Below are 18,240 nucleotides of genomic sequence, written 5' to 3'. Positions count from 1 at the left end.
GAGTCTGTCCGAGATAATTGTGTTGCAACTTGCAAGGAACTCGGCTCAAGCTGCGGCAACAAGCCTGGCCCAAGCTGCGGCAACAAACCCAGCCGAAGCTGCGGCAACAATTATAGACAAGAACATGTCATTAGTTGCAGATATGAATATGAAGTGATTTCATTATCCGGTGGAATCTAGGTTCAATGGTTACTTTTTTTACTCATTTCTGAAATTGATTTCATCTAACCCGTAATCGCTCGGGCAATATGCAAATGGATATCTGACTTTGATCAGGTTTAAAGTACACAGGCGCGTCTGTTACAGTGTGTTTTAATTAGAGAAGACATCCTGGCATTGTGAGAATAATGCATATGCAAAGTGGGTGTGTATTTTCCTTCTGTATTTCTCGCAGTAAAACAGAAGTGACCCGAGAATTCTTGCTAAAACTCCATGAAAATTATACAAAGTTTTTCATTAATCACCACTTATCTTGGCAATGAAGTTATGGTCACCGAGTATCATCAAATTCAGAGAAGCATAAATCATTTTTGGAATATCTGATGAGGCGACTTGCTCGTCTGTCCTGACAGTCGTAAACATATTATTTACTGCAGGAGACGACGGCCGACGTGTGTACTACAAGAGGAGTTGGAGAGTCGGAGGGTTTTGTTGACATACGCCTCAGGTTCACAGCACGTACACGACACACTGGTCGGGGAGGACCGCCCGAGTTACTGCCCAACCAGCCACAAGGGTACGAATTTATGAATACTGCTTAAGCGAAAGAACAAGTGTACTAAATGTGTTGTCTCAGATTTTTTTGCAGCTTGGGCTGTAGATACATAAGAAAACATTGATTCATTATTTGAATGAGAAAGGTTAATTAGGTAGTGTGATAGAAGGTAACAGAGGGCGAGCCACGCATCAAGTTGTCTGCCGTCCACCAGTAGAGACGCAAACACTTCACGCCAGTTGCCCTCAGGCCAGCTGATGACAGACACAGGTAAGCCTTGCATTATTCAGGATGACCCATCGTAGAACTAAACCTTATACTACTTATATTTACACCTTCATAACGGCGAGGACCAAAAATACCAGATTCTTGGACGCTCTCTCAACGCCGGGATAGTTCTCTTGGAGGGACGAAGGGGCGCGGCGGGTTTTATAGCACACAGTAATGTTGACACAAGCAACGCCTGCCACACCAGTCAGAGGAACACACCGACCCGAACCTACCCAGGCGTCTACATGAGGGGAAGGGGGGGGGGGATCTCTCCTCCCTCTCTACCTGCGTGGAGATGAGGAATGCATAAGGATGGAGAAAATGAGAAAGCCCAACAAATACGACGAAGAAACATGAATAAAAGATGAAACAACAAGAGATTGGCTGAAAAAAAATGAGATGATGAGATGTAATGTAAAGCAGGAGGAGAGGAATAGAGGCGCCATTAAAGGTTAATGATGTTGGGACAGTGAATAATGATGAAGAGAAATGAAAAGTAACGACCAACAAGAATTCAGACCGCGAGAAAGGTGCGCACTGGAGGTATGTGAAGGGAGTTGGTCTAAGTGATAGAGGATGATTCGGCTATAAATGGTCTTCCTTGCTATCGATCCCCAAGGCTACTCTGACTGACTTTACCTAAAAATATACTGAAAAGAGCTGTAAAGGTTATTCCCCATACAAATAACTTTCCTCTGCTAGTGTGTGTGTCCTACCAGCTGATTCAACAGTATGGTGACGCATAGGAACTCGAAAATTGATGGAATATATGCAATTTGTATTTATTTTTTGCTGTTTGTTGCTCAGTGTGGGTCTCAGCAAAATTTTCTTACAGTGAATTACAGTATTGAAAGACACCCAGGAGAGACAGAGGCTAGATCATGACACCTACTTCTTCTTTCTTCCTCTCTACACACTACGATTGTTTTGTTTTTGTTTTTTGTTTTTTACGTGGCCTCAGCCTCTCCCCATGTACACCTTCGCCACCATTTAATTACCTTAATATTAAATATCCTAATAATACATAAGTAGCTATCCTATCTGTGGTAAAATTAGTTGAGCCACAAGTCTGTGCGGCGTTCGGTGACTGTGGCCTCATAGTTATCTCTGCAGCAGTTGTCAGGAGTTGGGGCCAGAAATCCTCGTTCCCCTGAGGCAGAGCAAAGCCGACCCGAAAGGAGAGAAAGACAGTCGACATCTCATCCAGGCTGTGGCGCTGTAACTTCCAAAGAACTGCTGGCTGTTCGGAGATCAACTCCACTTGAGTCTGGCGTAGAAACATCTTGCGCAATTCCCATCCACAGAGGTTGTGAACGCACTAGAGGAGTGAAGCTGCCTTGATCAACGTTTTGAATTCTCTCCCCATATGCCCTTCTCTTGTCGTTCTCGTTCCTCCTATGTGCAGCATCGAGAGCTAGGTTACGGTGACATGCGGCCATGGGATCAAAAATCCTGATGTCGAAGAAAGCTCGCTGTCCCCGCCTCCAGAATCCTCGAGCACTGACGTCCACACAGGCTTCGTTAGATGTGTTTGAAGTCCTGTGTTGGAAGATCTCACCATCCAATGGAAGGAGGGTCGGTTCTACCATTACATACCGGCAGATTTCCTTCTACATATTTGCTGTGACGTCCCTTACCTTGTCATGCCTCATGCATATGAAGCCCCCTTTCTTGCACACCATGGCGCGATCGCCATCATAGGAAGAGCCACACACGCATTGGGAGGGCAAACCTTCTACTGGCCGACCGTACCTTAGAGCAATGGCATCTGTAAATTCTTGTTTATTAAGTCTGAAACCATTTGCCCTTATCGGTAACATAGTTATCCAGTTCGAGGCGCCCACCTCCTGCGCTATAGCTACTTTTCTTTTCAAATTTTCTGGTACCTGCAGCAACAGTTGCTGCAACTTATCATTTTGGCAGTGCTGTCGATCTGTCGTAATGGACCTACGAATCTTATTTACCTCACTGGTATCCATTTCCCCTGTTGCATTCTGGGCTATTATGTGGTCCGTGAGGGCTGCCGTGAGCTTAAGTGAATTTTGATGTTCAGTGGCAGCAAATTTAGGAATAAAATTGACACTGATAACTTCTTCCAGAGGGTGGAGGAGGGGTCCGATATCAGGGATAGTACGCATCAGGTAGTTTCAATGATGCTTGACTCCATGGGTGAATGCAGCAAAGGCCGCATGTGGCTCTGTGTTAGCAATCTCAGACAGAGCTTGGATTTCACTAACCCACTCATTCACCTTTCCCGCCACGTACTCGGTCTTGAAGTCCGCAGTGCCAATTACTGCGCCTAGATGTCTTTGGCCGTCCTTAGTTATTTTGACCTCACTTCCGCCAAAAACCTCCAATGCCCGTTCATAATGTTTTGGCTTCACGATGAGGAAGGACTTGCTGGCGTTTGGGTGGTATATTTGTGGACCTCGCGATGTTACCAAGTCCCACCACTTTTTGATGCCCTCCACTTTTCCTGCTCCTGTAAGGTCATCAGCATATGCCACTTGTTTGACCCCAGTTGTTTCAAATTTTATTTCTTGTTGGAGCACTGATAGGCCAATTGCATACATTGCCATTGCAACAGGGTCCCCCTGTGTTGTTCCCTCGGTTGACTGTAAGATGGTATCACCTCTTAGAGCCTTGTTGTTTACTATATAGAGGTCTGATGGATTCCTATACGAATTTTCAACATACATTGCAAAGCTTGGACACTTGATCTTGATGTTGTGCAGTGCAGCCTTGCGGTTAAGTATGTTGAATGCGTTTGAAGCATCCACCAGGAGAACGGCCTCACAATCACGCTGCTCAAATATCAATCTCATGGCGTGAATGGCCGCCTCCCCGCCAGCCTGGTGGCCAGCACACACTTGTAGGTTCCCTGCTGCTGCCCTGACATCATCCTTTACCACCTCCATTTTGCATTTTCCGATGATCCGCCTCAGCACTTCCCCCACCCCTATAGGCCTACATCCTGGTTTCTTTTCCAGAGGAATAAGGCGGCAGGCCGTCAGGGCCTGGAGGTGATGGCAGCAAGAGGATGCAAGCTACTGCTGCTGCTGCTGCTACTACTACTACTACTACTACTATTACTACTACTACTACTACTACTTCTGCTGCTGTGGTGTTGACAGACTAACCCTTAAACCCGCTACCGAACCCCCGAACCCGAATCCCTTACAGAGATAACGGAACCATTTTGCTAATAATTTATTTTATTGATGTTATTTATGACAGTTTGTTACAATTTATTTTTTTAAATGCGGAATAAAGTCATAATGAATACGAATCTAATTAGTATAAGATTCTTTTTGCTTTATTAATTAGAAAATTGGCTCTTATCTTCACAATGGGTTCGGGGATTCAGGGGTTCAAGGGTTCGGTAATAGGTTTTCGAGACCTGAGCTCACAACTTTGACACCTCGGGCTGTAGCTCTCCTAACATATCCTGGGTAGAGTGACCTTGAGCTGAGGAAAGCCACACGAGTCAGAAGTGAATGAATTTGGTCCACAGAGGTGATAAACCGATGGAGTGGGAAGAGTGTGTGGCATGGCCGTTGGAAGAATCAGGGCGACGACACACACGGTACAGCCTAGACGTGAGCTGCCATACTTGACTAGGGAGCATGTATATAAACTGAAGCTGTAGAAGATGAAAGGTTTAATATGAAATGTCACGAAACGAAAGACTATGTATGACAAGTGTAAGAGAAAATAAGGACATAGAGAGAGGTGAGGTGCTGTATGGATGAAGTGGATAATGAAAAGTGAATGGAAAATGACGATAAATTATGTGGGAGAGGATGTGGTTGGCAGAGGTAGGTGTAACAGTGGTCATCAGAGTCGGGGTTACAAGGAAAGAAGTGTCCAGATGTGACTCACAGCCCAACACATAAGATAATTACACGTCAGCTTCTATTACGCCAATTAAGGGTCCTGTTCCTACCCCCACTAGTAGTAACACGCCAGCTCAGTGATCCCTAACCTGGCCATCTTAGTATCAACACTGGTCGTCTAGTAACGTAAAATATAAGCTATACAAGACCACAACCAGCAGGAACCAGATCTCATCGCGCTAAGAAACAAACGGACACCCAAACGCGAATTTAAGATCTAGTCAAATGGTGGGTGTGGGCGGGCCCGCGGGTGCTGCGTCGTGACCAGAGAGACACAGATGTTTGAAGACCACCTTCCATTTGTGTTCTTCATGTCCGGAGGCCCCACCACCAGCGGACCCAGCGAGTCTCGTGGCCTTTTATTCGTCGGCGACCATGATGAGCCCTCAGGCCGTCAGTTGGACCGCTGTTATCTTGTCCTCTACATTCATCGCTCTCCTCCCCCTCCTCTTCACCCACCAGCAACTCCTCAGCTCCAATAAAGCACGACATCTTACTCCTACCTTCACATCACTCACCACAAACAAGTAGAGTACTCTGGGGACGAGCTGAGACATTTAATATCCTGCGACGCCTTGAGAGTGGCCAGCGCGAGCAAGGGATTATGGGATTAGTCCTTCCATGCCAATAGCAACGCCGCTGCTAAAGGACGCGGGGTGAGCTGCTCATCCTAAGTCGGTTGTGGTTGGGGATCGCCATACCCCACCCTGGCCTCCTCCTCCTCCTCCTCTTCACTCCCCCAAGGACTAAGAAGTGAAATGTAAACATCCTTGGCCCTATGTGACGTCACTCTTGTAGTCTCTCATATACAACACCCCAAAAAAGTAGTCGTGGTAAACTGATGTCCAGAGATCAGGTCTATATACCATCGTGACTCATGGCCCTTCAGACCCTCACCCCGTCCATCCTAAGAGAACATTCACACCCCCACACCACAACCCACGCCACGTCCTGCCTCCACAGTTAGTCCTCCTCACCCTTCAAGACACCAGCCTTCTCCCAAACGCTTACACTTCCTCTTCCCTCCCTCGACACACACATTATCTCCCCTACACATCTCCTTTCCTCCCTAAAAGCAAATCTAAACTTTTCACTGTATTCTTCCATCTGTGTAACCTTAAAGTACAACAGATGCTCGTGTAGTGTCGTAAGCTTAACACACACACACTAAGGTAATCTAGCATCGTGAGGTTAAAGTACAGTAACGCCTTCCAAGAACGTGAGATTACAACACAGCAAGACTCTTCCTGGTGTGTCGGGGTAAAGAAAACCTCTCAGTGTAACTTCAAAAAAATAACAACAGGAAAATTCGCGGTGTGAGCCAACGATGTAATTAAATCCCACTTGTAAGATTTTCCAGACACTTTATTATGCCAGCGGTGAAAACCTTTAGCACGATAAAGGTAAAATAACTGTTTAAACTCGTTACAGTTAACTTTCTCAATGGTGGTGGGGGGGGGAGAGGGGGGGATTTAGAGCGAAGAAAACTGAGATCATATGAAGATGAGACACCATTGCTTATTTCTCCTTTATATTGAACACTAAAACTCTATCTGAGGGGTGAGGTTAGGTTAATTTTATGGTAAAGCAGGCTGCGGTATAGGAACTTTATATTAGAACCGAAAATTCTTCCAAGATCGCCCCACACAAAACATCGTCTCACTAGGAACAACAATCTTCCGGAGTCTTAACATGATCTTTTTTCTCTCTCTCTCTCTCACTTTTTTGGTTGTCATAAACTAATGGGAACCCACCGTGTGTTGACATCATCGAGCGATTCTTCTTTTTCTTTCGTATGGCGGACACCTCTTAATGTGAGAGTTCCAGGAAGGACCTAACATACACACACACACACACACACTTCCAAACATGTTACCAGGGACGCCACCGGCTGCCACACACACACACACACTCGGTAATATTTGCTAATTCGTCATTGTCTACGGCCAGTAATGAGAGAACTTTCATGGGTGGTGGTTGAGAGTGACAGCCAGTCAAGGCCTCACGCCGCGACCAACCTCCTACCTCACCTCCCTCACTTATAGGCCTAGACTCCCCTCCTACCGATCCACCTTCCCTTCAGGCTAAAAAATGCCGCTCTTACCAAAACATTCCCGTAGTATGACATGGTGGTAGAGGCAGGTACGTTACGACCAATGAGAACCTCTCTTATTAATATACCCAAATATGAACCGACGATACTGAAGCGATCCACAACAACACCAACAGATTGACGAAAGACAAATATAAGAACATCGTGATTGATTTCTACCTCACCTGACGACACCAGCCTGAAGAACAGACCTCAATCAACCTCCTTCCTTGATTGAACTTGATTACACACACACACACACACACACACACACACACACACATACATACATACATACATACATAAAATAAACAAAACATAAAGGGAAAATAAAAGGAAAATAACAAAACAAAAGCCTCATACACACACGTACGTACCTAGTCTGATATCTAAGGCCGAATCTGGAATTTATGGATACATCAATCTCACCCTTAGGAACACACCTGCCTGAGTCGACCCGAGTCTAATAATCACTCAGGTGTTATATATCATTATACTCCCACCGCTGTATAATTAATCATGATGTTTTAGGGGTAATTAATTATAATGTTTTAGGGGTAATTAATTATAATGTTTTAGGGGGTAATTAATTATATATTTTTTAAGGAAAGGCTAATTACATCATGAGTCTTAAATAATTAGGTATATTATCATGATTCTTGATTAGTTATGTATATATATATATATATATATTAGTAGAGTCTAATTAATAATGTATAAATTAAAGAAAGTTTTTATTGTATCGGTAAGGAAATAGAAAGACAGATAGAGGAAAAAGAAGAAAGAGAGGAATGAAGAAAAGAAAAAAAGAAGAGGAAGATGAGAGGGAAATAGAGACGGATAAAGAGAGAAAGAAGTGAGTGGGAGGAAAAAGAGAGAGAATGGTGGACGAAATAGGGGAAAAGAGAGAAAGAAAGGAAGATTAAAGAGAATGAGTGAGAGAGAGAGAGAGAAGAAAAGGAGAAAAAAAGCAGAAAGGAAAGTAGAGAGAGAGAGAGAGAGAGAGAGAGAGAGAGAGAGAGAGAGAGAGAGTACAAGTGTCCAAAAAATACTCACTATCACCAACAATACTCACCAACAGCAACACTCACTATCACCAACAACACACACCAACACCACCACACCCCCAGGACTCTTTGTAGACTCACGTAGGATAACACCACCTTCATTCCCTCACCAAAATATATCAAATAGAGATCAATATCGCGTTGGCTGCTTAGTCTTGGTGAACGTTCTTAAAGAGAGTCACAAAGTACAGTTGATCGACCTCTTGATGTTCGCTTTACTTTCCATGAGAAACTGTAGGTATGATTAAATGATTTTATTGAATCTAATCCGACGAAAACAAGGTTAATAGACCCCCCTCCTCCAGAATGCTATTAGGTGATGTCACGAGGTCAATTTCGCTTCCGGTATCAGTTTTTTGGTACCAGAGAAGCTCGTTGCTACACCATCGTGATTCACTATAATCAAACATCAATAGACGAAAAAAATCAATGAGCTGGAATCTGCTGGTATGATGTAGTTTCTGAATGACTGATGTTTTTCTCTCTGTGAGTTGAGGTGGATCCAAGTCAGAGGCACAAGGAAGGGAAAACAGTGCTGAGTCACCCCCACCCCCAGACACCTGTGATGGATGGCGGGAGACCTAACCATCACTGTCATTCTTACCCTCATTAACTGGACTGTAATTTTCTCTATTTCCTCTACCCACTGTACTTTGGTATGTTATTCTACCACCCCACTCTCTTCACCTCTTCCATACCCTTATTTACGGAGCTAAGTTCTTTTATTTACTAGACTCTTCATATAAATACCCAGGGAATTGGATTCCCTCTAAGCTTTATGTTACCATGTAAATATGAAACTGGTAGATATATTATTTAAGCTCTTCTCTCTTTAGTCATATACGTATTCACCTTTAAGAACTTTACTGTAACTTATCAGGTGTTTTATATTGCTTCCCAAGACGCAGGTTACCTCAGTCTATACTCAGTTAATGGAAGGCTGTGATCATCCCCCTCACACTCTTGTTCTCGTGCCCTCTTAACACGCATTTATTTACGAACAGTTCCTGACCCGCCAGGAGGGAGGAGCAGGAGACACCGTGAGGGAGGGAAGCAGGAGGGAACAGAAGGAATCGTGAGGTAGGGAAGGAGATACCGTGAAGGAGTGGAGGAGGTACTGTGAGGAAGGAGCAGGAGGCACCGTGAAGTAGTGGAGGAGGTGCTGTGAGGAAGGAGCAGGAGGCACTGTGAAGGAGTGGAGGAGGTGCTGTGAGGAAGGAGCAGGAGGCACCGTGAAGGAGTGGAGGAGGTGCTGTGAGGAAGGAGCAGGAGGCACCGTGAAGGAGTGGAGGAGGTGCTGTGAGGAAGGAGCAGGAGGCACTGTGAAGGAGTGGAGGAGGTGCTGTGAGGAAGGAGCAGGAGGCACCGTCAAGGAGTGGAGGAGGTGCTGTGAGGAAGGTGCAGGAGGCACCGTCAAGGAGTGAAGGAGGTACTGTGAGGAAGGTGAAGGCTGTGAGGAAGGAGCAGGAGGCACCTGTGAGGAAGGAGCAGGAGGCACCGTCAAGGAGTGGAGGAGGTGCTGTGAGGAAGGTGCAGGAGGCACCGTCAAGGAGTGAAGGAGGTACTGTGAGGAAGGAACAGGAGGCACTGTGAAGGAGTGGAGGAGGTGCTGTGAGGAAGGAGCAGGAGGCACCGTCAAGGAGTGAAGGAGGTACTGTGAGGAAGGAGCAGGAGGCACTGTGAAGGAGTGGAGGAGGTGCTGTGAGGAAGGAGCAGGAGGCACCCCCTCATTATGTCATTGACATTCCAACGCTGTTGACTGGCCTTCCGGCGCTGCCCTAACATACTTCGCCCGGTGATCCCTCAGTCCCTGCCACGGTGCTCTGACCACAGGTCTCTGGCCGAAGCTGTTTGTCCAGGGTGCCCTGACTAAGACTGCTTAGCATTAGTGCTGTTGGCCATGACACCTAGACCTGCCCAAAATGTTCTTGGCCATGATAGTCTAGCCACAAGACTGACAACAGGACTCTGGCCACGACCCTCTGACATAAAGTGGACAGATCACTGGTACCTTCCCTGGCTACCTGCTACGCTGTGTCCACGGTCACCTGTATAGCAGCTCACTGGTGTATAAAATGAGCACAGCAGGTCCGAGATGGCATGACTGCCGAAGAAGGACAAGCTGGACGTTGAAGGACGGCAGCAAGAGTCGCCTAGCAGGAGTCCAGGGGCGTACAGAGGGTGTCCGGGCCGCCCTCGGCTAGAGCTTAGAGGTGGCCCCGACCTGGTGAGGCAGCTGGGCAGGGACTACTTCACGGGTGGTCCCCAGCCCCTACTATTGTGTGTGTGTGTATATATATATATATATATATATATATATATATATATATATATATATATATATATATATATATATATATATATATATATATATATATATATATAATTTGAACGTATATACTTAAATACAAATGTTTCCACTGAAGTTCAGGTAAATATGAAGATGTAAGCGTAACAGGTGTGTACGACTCACCTATGAGTACGTCCAATAAACGAATGCAACGAGTTACCACCTTGTTTGTGTCTGTATAAATATATAATTTCCCACGTTTATGATTAATACACTGCAGGTGTATTGGTCAGGTAATATTATATTCCAGCGTTCCGTTAGTTGACACATTAAGGCAGGAAGTGAGTGGCCAGCGAGAGGCAGGCGGGCCTCTCGTACCTGTACACACACACCCGGGAATACTAATGCCCCGCCACGCACCGCCCCACCTATTGTGTTCACACTAGAACAATTCAGTGTAAATAATCGCAGCTATAATTACTAGAGTTTAATGAACCCAGTTTAGGAAAGGTAGATGTTCCATTATGTTGTCTAAGTTCCTCGGCTTCTGTAGAGGAGATGTTGAGAGGAGGAACTCGTAACTTAAAGTGTTCTAACACAGCCACTCTTGCTAGTCTTCCTATGTCATATAGTCGGTATTTAACAGTCACTATATAAGAATCCAGTACCATTGTGCTTTCTTCAACTAGATCCGGGTTGACGTCACCTCAATGCACAGTGAACTATTAAATACACACATACACTTCTCACTACACTCCGTTATATCTGGGAACCTACAACCTCTACACCGTCTACACATCCGAGAGAGGAAAAGGTATAGTAGGCGATGTAGCGGTAGGTGAGGTGGAGGAGAGAAGGGGTAGTGAGGAGATTGGTTCAGACACATGAGACTGAGTGGGTGAATGAGGTGGGTGGGTGAGTGAGGTGGGTGGGTGGGTCTGTGAGGTGGGTGGGTGAGTGAGATGGCAGAGTCAGGTGGGTGAGTGAGATGGCAGAGTCAGGTGGGTGAGTAAGATGGCTGAATGAGGTGGCTGGGTGAGATGGCTGACTGAGATGGCTGGGTGAGATGGCTGACTGAGATGGCTGGGTGAGATGGCTGAATGAGATGGCTGAGTGCATACGACATGGCTTCTTAGTCTACTAATACACCTAAGGACAAGTTTATTGGACAATAGAGTCTCAGTGGCTTTGTGAGGGAGCGGGTGTGTGGTACAGGTGGGGCGGGGAACGAACACACACACACAGGTAGGCAAGCCGGGTACGTTGAGCCGGTTCCTCGCTTCCATCATTATGTAGCCAACACGTTGATGGTTCTAATATGCATAACTCAAAACCCGAAGCCTTGAGAAACTCATGAAGCATTCTGACTGGGAAGATAGGCCGCCCTGGTTGCTAGAGTCTTCCATTACGATATCTCAATGGGGGATCTTACCGGTTACTGGCTACGTAGCCCTCACACACGATCATCATTAGTCCTTTGATACTTGAGTGAGATTACAAGAGTAGTAATGAGGCTCTGGCCACCTTCCCTCCCTCAGTCCCTCCCTTACCTCTTCGTCCGCCGCCCCTCACCCTCAGGCCGGGAAAAACACTGCAGTATGTATATATCACCTCGGGTAGAGAGGGAGGAGGGGGGCGGTGCCTCGAATATATACCTAAATTATGGGAATCATTTAATATCTTTATACACGACTCTACAATGGGAACGAGGAGTTTGGAGCAGGAAAATACCAACCCGAAAACTAATCCTAGAAAATGAATTAACTTTCTTGAGGAAAAACTTAGCAATGTTGATATCTCTATTGAAGGCAGAAGGATCTCGAGGGGAAAGAGCCACAGCCTGTAGTTACCAACGTGCATGTAGGGAGAACCTCTGAACACATATCGAAGATAGAGAGGGGAAAGTAAGTCCTGAAGATTCTTGTTATGTTGGGGAAACTTTCACCGCTGGGAAATGACACAAGTGCCAAATAGATTATACTGAAGAAATAAACACTTCATTTTAAAGATTTATTCATTTATCAGCTCCTCGTGGCTCATCAGTATCTGTAGACGGGTCTTATGATGCTTCCCTTATTGCCGTGGACAGAGTCTTTAGTCTCGCCTGTCTGTCCGTCTGTTTGCCAGCACCTTGACTCAATAATGGATGATGTCAGCAAGTTTAGTCTCGGCACAGGTATTGATCAAGACATAATTCACGATGATTATGTCTTTAAGGTCAAAAGGTCAAGGTTAGAGAGTCAATTAGGACTGGTTGAGAGTGTGTGTGTGTATCTAGATGGAGTGTTGCCTCGTTCGGGTCTGGTTTATCATAAGGTGAAATGATTACGTGAAGAAGGATGTTTGGAAAGAAGAGTTTAAAATATTGTCATACTTCCCTGCCCCTACGTATACATGGATGACTGATGTAAACAAACACACTCAGGTTTCATACTCATTCACAAAAAAATGAAAATATGTAGGATATTGTGAGCGGTGTTAATGCTCATTATAATTCTTCTTATAAAAGGTGCAGAAAAGCCTGCAATGTAACCAGTTGTTCTGCAGGTTTATCGACCATTCTGCAAAAAAAAAACACCCACTTATGAAGATTATTTCTAATGTACTACATTCTTACTATTCTGCTGTGACATTAAAATTATGAAGATGAAGATTGCTGAGCTTTCTTTGGGAACTATTTGAACTAAACTAATGTATTTACCGTTGTTGTACGATACTCAAAAGTTCGGAATAATGTTACTGCGAGTTACTTAAGTAATTCGTACACTTGTTCTGCAGTTAAACCACTTAACAGTTAAGGCTTCAGGCTGTGTCGTTTGAATCGTGAGACTTCCTCAATAATAACTTGAATAAAAAGAGCTGTGAAGGAAGGAAATGCTTGAGGCGTATTTTTGGTTCGTATCCCTGAGTCATCACGACCTGCTGCCTTCACTGCACACGATAGACCACATCAGCTGCCCCGAGGGAGGTGATCACCCACTCAGGAGCATAAACTCAGTATTCAAGTATTCTATTATTACTGGACACTGTCTCTTTACATAAAACACCAGTACGAATGTGTTTTTGATAATGTAAACAATGTAGAGAAACACGAACAATCGAGAACAATTACAATCTTAGGTGTAAATGTTACATCGTTAAGGAATTATTGCCACAGAGCTTTGTATTACCTGTAGTTAGTGTGTGAGATAATTATAGTACAACATCATTAATTACTAACTATACGTAAAGGAAGAGATATCCCGAGTGTATTTATGTTCATATCTAAGTTAAAACATCATTATAAAAATAGTCTCTCCACAAATCTCCACAAAGTGAATGAAGTCTTGAATCTCAGTAGCATTGATACCGTAAAGGACCTGTTTCCCTCAGAGGACGCGAGTGACTTGAACGCACCACTAGAAAGTAATCCACCGTTTTCTGAGAGATTTCAATGCGACCGTAGCGACTAATCTAAGTGAAGTGTTTATAATAACCTAAGTGCCAGAAGCTAAGAGATTAACCTGTTCTGTCCATTTTAGTTTCAAGGGATTTATAGTATTATCTTAACTACAATTTTTTTAGCTTCTGATTGTTCTTAATTGTTTCAGGGGTAAAAAGTTTATATTTATATCATGTGTTTTCTCTGCAAGTACTGAGAAAAGAATCTTGCACTTCCTTGTATTACATTCCAAGTTTATGTTCGTGTTCTATTTCCATCATGTTTATATAATCATACACAGCTCAACCCTAATTTACATCGGTAATTCTTGATAATCTACTAGTGCGATAAGCGGGAGACTGTTGTTTAGTGAGGCATTAGCTCGCTTCTGTTAACAGGAGGAGTCTACCCTCCCTCCGTGCCCTAATGGAACTCTTCCGCTGCCGGGGGAAACATTGCCTCAAGGTCCCTCTGCAGAGTTCAAAAGGTCGGTGGTACAACACGTGTGACGAACTGTCAGGTGTTTAGTGAGAGAACCCTGGCCAAGGTCGATGGTAGCTGCAGCATACAGCGCAGCATTTGTAAACACTACGGAGATGATCACTACCAGTCCATGCTGACTTGAACATCGAAGGCGGAGCGGGAAACAGACAATGCTGCCGGAAGAACGTGGAAATTTTCCGCCAGATCTTCCCACGGTAGTGATGTAAGAGGAAAAACGTAACATGAACCACAAACAGGCAAGGCTGTATAGTATCTGTTGCCCCACGTGTTGTGAGGTAGACGTCTGAGGATCAGGTTATGTTGTATAGTAAAACACTACACGAGGGGAATGTTTGTATGGGATAAGTGAAAGGTAAGTGTTGGGACTTAAACAAGAAGTCTGAAGTAGTTCACAGAATGAAACACAGTAGATAAACACTACTTAGCAAAAAACAGTAGAAGGTAAGGAGGCAGAAAGCCAGGAGCCGGGCTACCGGGCTTACGGTAGTTTCAGGAGTTCCTAATAAGTGGTTGTCAATCATGCGGCTCGTGAAGAACTCCGCCTCAATAGCCAGCACCCACCTCGCCGCCCCTCTCATGAAAACACACATTTATCACGTCAATACCAGCACATACATACGTTAATACCAGCACTATGTATCTTACCTTGAAGTTTCTTTTCCGTTTCCCAGAATTTTTGGAGCTCCGTAAAGTACTTATCGAGAATGAAGACTTTGGAGAGCCCTAGAGTTGCCATCCTTACGGGCGGTGTCGGGTCGGCTGCCCCTGCGGAGCGTGTGGCAGCCACCTTGGATCATAGGGCAGCTCGGGATAGGGTTCCTCGCACATGGGTTGAGAGTGAGGCTTGGGTCCGTGGTGCGCTCAGGCCGCTGAGCTGGCCAGACGTGGCTCCAGTAGCTATTTGTCAGTGAGCTGGTTATGCCCACCACTACCGACTGGCCGCTGGGCCACGCATCTCACCAGGACACTGCCGCACACGCAACGTCGGCCGCCACTCGTCTCCAAGTTTGGTCCACCCGGCACACCAAATGGCACACACGACTGTCAACTTTAACACTGTTGACACGAACGCACAACTCCACCTCTGGGTACACAACAACAGTTACATATGGCACGAACTGGACATTATCATGCAAAATCTTTCCTCAATCATAACTTCCTGCCGACACTACTACATCTCCGCACTCATCCACCGCGAGACACACTGCGTCGGTCTAAAGTATGGGCAGGACACTAGGAATTTCCTGAATCATCGCGAGTGTGGACGACTCTGCGCCTCTCCATCTTGCTCACTGTTCACCTCACCACTGCACCAGGTGAGCAGCAGCCTCCCCGCCGCCGTACCTGAGCACAGAGGGCAGCACCGCGCCGGTCACGTGGTCTCCCAGCCCGCCGTTCATTGGCTCAACGCAACAACATCCACTCTTCGGGAATTTCGGTAAACACCTAAATTCGTGTGATTCCGTCTAATGGAAATATCTTATTTGTGTGATTTCATTGTTTATGTCAGCCGCACTGTTGACTGATAGTTGTCAATGTCTTCTTCTTCGTCAACCTTTATCCTAATTTCCATAAAAAGATTATTTGGCAACTTAGGAGTAGGTACCCTGCCGTAGAGATGAGGGTGGGAGGAATGGGCGCCGCATACAGAATAACACCAGCAGGCTACCATCCCCAACGGGCATCTGACCACTCTCGTGTCCCACTCCTTACATTCTTGGCTTCCTGAACACGCGACGCCCACGCCCCTGCCCACACACACGCCCACGCCCCATGCCAACGCCGCACACAACCCCCTTTCCCAACACATTGCATTTGAGAGAGAAATAAATCATGGTGGTAATCTGGCCATCTTGTCACCCCCTGATGGCACGAACGCCTCCCCCACCCTGCCACAGGACTCTTGGCCTTGTGGCAGGGGGGCGGTGGGCAGGTTTTCCCATGATGGTCTGCCCGGATGCGATAACAGATTCTAGAGTAGAGTGGGTATGGTAAGCCGCCCACCCTCCTGCCCGCCCGCCCATCCTACCACCCGCTAAACCCTGCCGCCAACCACCCGCCCACCACTTTAATCTATCAGCAGGTTAGTATGTATCTCGCTGCTCATTACCGCCCCTCTACTGCCGCCACACACGCTAACGCCTCTCCTCTCCACTACCCACACACGCTACCATGACTACCATACAATTACTATTATCTCACTACCACACTGTCATTGCCACTCCACCATAGCACTACCATCACGCTACCATTACGCTACCATCACGCTACACTAACTCTTCCCTCTTACATTACGATGATTTGGCATATATTTCCCATTAGCCTCCATACTTCCATTGTCACTCTACCATTGTGCCCCCATTTATTACACTATTATCCTACTATTGTATTCTTGCTATACAATCACCATCACCCGACACATACTAACATACTCACTCTCCTACTACACTGTCACTGTTACACTGTTGTTTCCTCACTGCAAACTCACTCTTACCTGTACACTATCTTTAGTACCATAACACCATCACCACCATCACTACTACCAACATCACCACCATTACCACCACCACTAAATCTCTGGTAATTAACCTAACTAAAACTATCACCATTCCACTACACTATCACCACACCGCCATTGACACCACCACTAACACCACCACCACTACTACTGACACTACGACTACCACCACTGACACCACTTCCACCAACACCATTTCCACCAACACCACCACCACCACTACTAATACCAACGCCAACAGGACCACCACCACCACAACTGAAGATTCTGTGCCTCTTGTAATCTCTTTTACCTCCAACACCATCAACACCATCAACACCACAGTGCTATATAACACACGTCACCTGGATAGGGTTGTGGGTTCAGGTTCTAGTGCAATGGGGGGGGGGCTTCAGGCACAAAATGATCCACTGTTAATGGTTAGGTTGTAAGATAGGTGCTATTAGGACTGGGGTCTATTAGGACTGGGGTCTATTAGGACTGGGGTCTATTGGGACTGGGGTCTATTGGGACTGGGGTCTATTGGGACTGGGCTCTATTGGGACTGGGGCTTATTGGGACTGGGGTCTATTGGGACTGGGGTCTATTGGGACTGGGGTCTATTGGGACTGGGGTCTATTAGGATTGAGGTCTATTAGGATTGGTGCCTATTAGGACTGGGCTCTATTGGGATTGGGGTCTACTACGACTGGGGCCTATTAGGACTGGGGCCCATTACAACTGGGGTTTATTAAGACTGGGGTCTATTAGGACTGGGGCCCATTACAACTGGGGTTTATTAAGACTGGGGTCTATTAGGACTGGGGCCCATTAGAAGTAGGGCCTATTAGGACTGTGGTCTCACTTTACCTCATAGGTAAACCACCGAGCACAACAAGAATATAATCCAAGCTTTTAAGATTAATGACGTCACTTTCATCATCCAGCCAATCTCAGTTCATGGAATCAATGACCTCATGACGATAGACCAATCACCTCCAGGTAATAGAGTCAACCAAACACTGTACCAAATAAGCCATAAGACATTCCAGAGTAAACCGTATCTGGGGATCATATTAGACCCCACATACTTGCACCAGCTACCAGATTCCGACCACTGGGGGAGCTGATCCACGTAATCCATATCGTTCCAACATTCTTTAGATTTTAACTTCAATACCAGACTAAAAATTCCCCATAGCCTCTTCTATACAGTTCAGCTTTGGTCGTAAGTAATAATTAATTTTGAAGATTTGTCTCAGATACGGCACAACTTGTCGAAGAAACCATCTAAAGGTCTTCGTTTCTTAACCTTGGGTCACTTTTTCTCCAGCTCGGCAAAACCATGACGACGTAACGTGAGATGTAGCCACGTCATGATCAAGAGGTACAGGGTAAGTTTCCAGAAATATCAGTGTTTCTGGTAGTGTCTGTGTCCCTCTGTTGTATTCACTATTGTGTTCTTGTGTTCATTAACGTAAGCATTTT

The 18,240-nt window shown here is 45.6% G+C and overlaps 1 protein-coding gene across 2 annotated transcripts in view; it reads right to left on the bottom strand.

The window, feature by feature from the left end:
• LOC121857296 (unconventional myosin-IXb-like) overlaps window positions 1-15,550 on the bottom strand; it is a 116,214-nt gene extending 100,664 nt beyond the window's left edge. For both annotated transcript variants that reach the window (XM_042353288.1, XM_042353294.1), the window contains exon 1: window positions 14,901-15,550. In XM_042353288.1, coding sequence (XP_042209222.1) covers window positions 14,901-14,991 — 91 coding nt within the window. In that variant the 5' untranslated portion in view covers window positions 14,992-15,550. The remainder of the gene's footprint in view (window positions 1-14,900) is intronic.
• Window positions 15,551-18,240: the final 2,690 nt, after the last annotated feature.

Source organism: Homarus americanus, unplaced genomic scaffold (genome assembly GCF_018991925.1).
Source record: "Homarus americanus isolate GMGI-L3 unplaced genomic scaffold, GMGI_Hamer_2.0 scaffold54347, whole genome shotgun sequence".
In the NCBI taxonomy this organism is placed as follows: Eukaryota; Metazoa; Arthropoda; class Malacostraca; order Decapoda; family Nephropidae; genus Homarus; species Homarus americanus.
Note: the sequence above shows the minus strand (reverse complement) of the source record. Positions and strands in the feature narration are given on the sequence as shown.